Source organism: Elephantulus edwardii, unplaced genomic scaffold (assembly GCF_000299155.1).
Source record: "Elephantulus edwardii isolate Elephantulus edwardi_28Jun2011 unplaced genomic scaffold, EleEdw1.0 scaffold00079, whole genome shotgun sequence".
NCBI lineage: Eukaryota > Metazoa > Chordata > Mammalia > Macroscelidea > Macroscelididae > Elephantulus > Elephantulus edwardii.
In genome coordinates this window covers 10,865,992-10,872,028 of record NW_006399829.1, presented here as the reverse complement: position 1 = coordinate 10,872,028, position 6,037 = coordinate 10,865,992, and the positions used below count along the sequence as shown (strand labels likewise).

At 33.4% G+C, this 6,037-nt stretch overlaps 1 protein-coding gene across 1 annotated transcript in view; it reads left to right on the top strand.

Annotated features, from left to right (window-relative positions):
• Positions 1–6,037, top strand: part of SKIV2L2 (superkiller viralicidic activity 2-like 2 (S. cerevisiae)) — a 120,128-nt gene that overhangs the window by 31,059 nt on the left and 83,032 nt on the right. Inside the window, exons 9-13 of the mRNA XM_006889591.1 lie at positions 661–751; positions 1,144–1,268; positions 2,642–2,740; positions 3,158–3,260; positions 4,422–4,553. Of these exons, the coding sequence (XP_006889653.1) occupies positions 661–751; positions 1,144–1,268; positions 2,642–2,740; positions 3,158–3,260; positions 4,422–4,553 (550 nt within the window). The remainder of the gene's footprint in view (positions 1–660; positions 752–1,143; positions 1,269–2,641; positions 2,741–3,157; positions 3,261–4,421; positions 4,554–6,037) is intronic.

The window sequence follows — 6,037 nt, the reverse complement described above, 5'->3', positions numbered from 1 at the left end:
TTTTCTTCCTCTTCTGTCTTTGTAATGACCGTTTGCACTCTTCCTGGATGATACCTTTGACATCCTCCCACAACTCATCTGGTCTTCACTCATTAGTGTTCAAGGCCTCCAACTTGTTCCTGAGAGGATTCTGAAATTCTGGTGGTATGAAATCAAAGTCATATTTTGGCTCCTGTGGATTTGGTTTAATTTTCCTCAGCTTCAGCTTGAACTTGCATATGAGTAGTTGGTGGTCTGTTCCACAATCAGGCCCCAGCCTAGTTTTCACAGCTGATATTTAGCTTCTCCAGCGGTTCCTTCTACAGATGTAGTCGATCTGATTCCTATGCTTACCATCAGGTGAAGTCCATGTTTATAATCTGCGTTTGTGTCTCTTATAAAATGTATTTGCAATGAATAAGTCATTGATTTTACAAAATTCAATCATTCTGTCTCCAGGTTCATTCTACAAATTAGCCATTAAAAAACCTGGTGGTCACTCATACTGGCCCACTCTTGGAGATGGTGGAGCATAGGGCACTAATGATACATTCTGTTATATTTGGGATTCTTACAGGTCAGACTGTCTAGCAGCTAAGAACAACAAAAATGGTTACCTTTGAAGAATTTTCTTAGTTATTAGTTGTCATGCTAAACTCTTGTTAAATTTTTTATCTTTAGATTTTGAGAAGTATGTTGTACAGAGGTTCTGAAGTTATGCGAGAAGTTGCTTGGGTCATATTTGATGAAATACATTACATGAGAGACTCAGGTATTGTGGATATTCCATGGTAATTGAGATTTGACAATTTTATCTACTTAAGACTGACATAACAAGAAGTTAAAGTTGGCTTTGGATCTTGGTGTATTTACTAGAGTTCTTGTAAACATTTTCTTAAAATTGATGACATTATTTCTGATTAAATCTAAATGAAATATAGTGCCTCAAAGAGTCATTTTTGTTGAATGGGGGGAAAAAGTCAAGAAAAGGACAGGAAACAATTTGCTTGTAATAAAGAGATCTCTAATAAAACTAATGTTGAAGAGTTCTTGAAAGTTCTGGCTTACAACACTAACTTGTTGAATTTTATTAAGTAATTTAAAATCCAGTTTTAAAGTTAGAAAGTGACACTAACTTTCAAGGAATGTTTCTTGTTTTTTCAGAGCGGGGTGTGGTATGGGAAGAAACTATTATTTTGCTTCCAGATAATGTCCACTATGTCTTTCTTTCGGCTACTATTCCAAATGCCCGCCAGTTTGCTGAGTGGATCTGTCACTTACATATACAGGTATATTCTTTGTCTTCATAGTTATCTTCAGTATTAAAAATAATTAGTCACTCAACCTTATTATGATGTCCTACTTTGTTACTAATGCTGCTTAGAATAAATAATTTTTTTAAATTGAGATTTTAATGAAGGTTTATAAAGAACTTGGATTTCTATTCTTTCATTGCTGCAAATTTTCCTCCCTGCCTCTCCTCCCCCCAGTTTGCTTTTTTCTTTGTATAAAAGTCCTTTCATTGTTATACAGTTCTCCTCGTCATCGTCCCCTGCCCCAGACCACTTTACTATGCAGCTCTTATTCTGGACTCTAGGCATGCCAATAATACCAAATCATATATTCATTTTATACAGTTTTCTCCATTGTCTTTTTCAATGAGTAAAGAAATTTTACATGAAATCAGGCAGTTTATCAAAATCAACTGACTTGCTTTATAAAAGTGTTGATTTATGAGCTGTCCCAGCCCCAAAACATCAGTCCATCTTAGAAGTGCAACTGGGGTGCTCCTTAGTAGCAAGGATGCGGAAACTTGTTGAACCTACTTTGAGCATGTTGTCAAGAGAGGCCAGTCTTTGGAAAATACACCATGCTAGGAAAGGTAGGTCTGAGAAAGAGCTGCAGACCCTCAATGAGATGCATTTATGCAGTGACAACAACAGTGGACTGAAGCATGGCAGTGATTATGAGGATGGAACATTGTTGGGTAGGGTTTATTGTTGTTCATAGAGTTACTATGAGTTGTATTCAACTCTGTAGTATCTAGCACCAACAATAACAACATCATTCATTGCAAACCAAAAATAAGTTAAAATTTCGGGGAACAAGACATATATATAGCTCTAGTTTTGAAAATTCCCTATTTGGTTCTGATCTCTGTGGTAAGTAAAAACTCATACAGTTACTACATTGAGCCCTACAATATTGTAAAGAAGTTTCTCTCAAACTTTGGTACCAGGAAAATCTGGGCATCTTCTAAGCATCTGATTTTTTTTTTTTAATATGAACACTATAATAACATTCCCCCCATGTTGTTTCTGTAAAGTAGGAACCAGTGGATCTTCAGGAACAACTAAATCTACCTAGTGCTTCAGTATGATTTAGGACGCCTTTTGTATCAGCTTGCTTCTGCTTCATAGAAACAGAGGTATCCTGTTAATTATACCATTCCAATTTTAGGTATAGACCTGTGATGATTATTATTAAAGCTTAAATTATATACATAGTCATGTTTAGGGAGACGTTAAGTTGATACTTTTTCATTATTTTTCCTACAGGTTTTAGATCCTCAATGACTTTTAGATAAATAAAATAGACCAGTCTGTTTTGGATAAATAAAATTTAATATGTTTAATTATTTTTTCTCACTTTTTTTAAACAGCCCTGTCATGTGATTTACACAGATTATCGTCCTACTCCATTGCAACATTACATTTTTCCATCTGGAGGAGATGGCCTTCACCTGGTGGTTGATGAAAATGTAAGATGATATTCATTTATACATTTTATTCTGTATTATAGCTTTATTCTTGTTTTTATTCAATTTGCAAAGTGGCATTAATGAAATCAGTTTATTTTTTAACTTGGATAGCTTTGGAATGCAAAACTGATTATACTTTCTTTTAAAGATATGGTCCAGATTTTTGTGTGTTTTGTTTCATAAATTTTATTTTTTCCAAATTCTTGGAGAATGCATTGAGTATGTTTCAGATAACCCCTGTTCTTTTTTTCTTACTTTTATTGTCTTTTTTTAATTCCCTCTATCATATATCATTTGAGAATTCTAAAAATCAGTAATTCCAGTTTTAAATGATGAATAATTTTTTTAAAGTATGATAAAATATTTGAATTATAATTTAGTGTTAGTGAAATTGCATAGAATAATATCTGATTACAGGGTGACTTCAGGGAAGATAATTTTAATACTGCAATGCAAGTGCTCCGAGATGCAGGTGACTTGGCAAAAGGAGACCAGAAAGGGCGAAAAGGTGGAACAAAAGGTAACTTGACCTTTGTTTTTGAAAGAGTATTATTACTGTATGTTAATTTTATGTTCAAATTACTCTGACATATGTTGGGTTTTACTTCTTTTTCCTCAAGAAACTATAAATACATAGTCAGTGATGAAATTGGGTGACTAAAGGTTGATTTTAAGCATTATGTAACTTAAAAGCCTACTACTATGTATTTTTCCTTTCTCACAGCTTTTTTTGGATCTAATCCAAATACTGGTAAAACCACCATATTAAAGTGTACATACATACATACAGTTCAGTGGTTTTTGGTATAACCACTGAGTTGTGCAACGATCACCACCAGACCTTTTCTGTCACATCCGAAGGAAACACCGTACCCATTAGCACTCAGATCTTTATTTTATTTCCAGCTTTAGTAAATCATTAATACACTTCAGTAGTTAGACCTTACCTATTTTGGATATTTCATAGAAATAGAACCATAATGTTCTTCCATGTTGCAGCATATGCATCAGTACTTCATTCCTTTTTACAACAAAATAACATTTCATTGTATGCATAAATCACACTATTTATCCATTCGTCGGTTTGTGAACATACATAATTTTCCAACTTTTTGGCTGTTCTACTGGTTTTACTACAGTGTTCCTTTAAGCTTTTAGGTGTAAACACAGTTTTCAGGTTTCTTTTCAGTAGTTACTCAGTCTTTATTGAGTGTGATTTTCATTTTTTGTAGATATAGAATGAAATTTTTGGGTCATATAGTGACTCCATGCTCAATTATCTGTGCAATTGCCATACTGTTTTTTAATATGCCATACTTCTTTTTTTTATTGATTAGTTGTGAATATATAATCTTCATATAACCTAGGTACAGGTGCCTTATTAGAAACATAACTTGCAGGAGTTATCTTGTTCCATGGACTGTTGTTTGTATTTTTTTTTGAAGGAATTCACTGGATAAAATAGTTTAATTTGATAGAGTACAGTTTATAATTTTTTTAAGAGAAAAATGTTTAAGCTTTTGCTATCCTATCTAAAAAGTCTTTGCCTAAACCAAAGTCATAAAGATGTACTGCTGTATGTTCTTCTATTCATTTTACAGTTTTAATACTTGAATTTGTATTGCGTTCAAGATTAGTTTTCCTTTTTGTTTTTGTATATGATCATTTTTCCTTTTTACAGGACCATCAAACGTGTTCAAGATAGTGAAGATGATTATGGAAAGAAATTTCCAGCCTGTAATTATTTTCAGTTTTAGTAAGAAAGATTGTGAAGCTTATGCACTTCAAATGACCAAATTAGATTTTAACACAGGTAATACACACTTTTGATAGTTTTATTGTTATGTGAAAATATGTATAAAATACATTTCTTTCATATTTATTATGGTGTATTAGTTGTACAGTTCATTTTATAATTATAGTGGTGGATATTCAGTAATTAGATTTATAACTCATCTAAAGTCACATAGCTAAAAAAGTCAGCTGGGCCTTACATTGCAGTGCGTTGCATACCAACTTAGTTACCATTCAGTTCTAACTTTGATTAAAATCTTAACATTAGAAGTAGTATTTTGAGTTGTTGAAAATCAGGTTTCAGTTGTATTGTACTTTATCAAGGCCTGGTGTATCTTAATGGGTTTTTATTAAGTGAGTTGCTATGCTTATAATTGTTTTGAAATAACTCCTAGTGCTGAATATATGTGAAGTTGTATGTTGATTAATTCATCAAGTAATTGAATACCCACTATCTAGTAACAAACATCACAATTCAAAAGCATCAGTTTTGTCTTCCTTATTCCTTACCCAATTTGAAGTTGCATATAAAGCACATGAAAATACTGCAGCTTTGGTCAAGAACGCTTGAAACTGTCTTTAAACTGACATTTAGTTTGGCAGCAGATTTACCCAGAGCAACACATCTTTTAATTTGTTGATTGTTGCTCTCAATGATACTGAGTGTGGATCTATGTAAAATTAAATCTTTGATACTTCAATCCTTTTTTCCACCTGTTACAATGCTGCTGCCTTTTGGTTCAGTGGGGAGAATTTTTACTTCCTTGATGATTAGGTGTACTCAATACTGAAGACTTGATCTTGGATAAGTATCTTGAGTCTTCACTTTCAGCAAGCCAGGTTGTTGATCAATCTTCCTCCAATTCTAAAGCCACATTCTTCTTCGTAAAGTCCAGTTTTTCTTTGATGCCACATTCTTCTTCGTAAAGTCCAGTTTTTCTTTGATATGTTGTTTAGCATACTGATTGAATAGGCATGATAAAATCATATAATCGTAATGCCCCTTCTTACCTGATTTTAAGCCAGGCAGAATGCCCTCTGTTCAGGTTCTTGATCAGTATATATAGGTTTTGCATGAGTACAATTAATTGTTCTGGAATTCTCATTCATTTCAGTGTTACTCATAATTTATTAGTATGTGCATAGTCAAATGTGTTTGTATAGTCATTTAAAAGATAAGTATACATCTTTCTGGTATTCTGCTTTGAACCAGATGGTTCAGTGTCAACCAGTTCTAGTTGGCCAGGTAGCTGTCTTTGAAATTTGTTGGCATAAGACTGGTGAGCACATCTAAGAATGCTTCTCTTTCCTGAAAGACCTCAACTTGTATTCCATTACTTCCTGGGACCTTGTCTTTGTTATTGTCAAATTGGAACTGACACATAGCCGACCTACTGGTGGATTTTCAATCATATAGGAAGGATTTGCCCATCTATTTCCTGTGGATGAGGTGGTGAATTAGAACTATGTGCCTTTGGGTTGGCAGCACAACTTTTTTTTTTT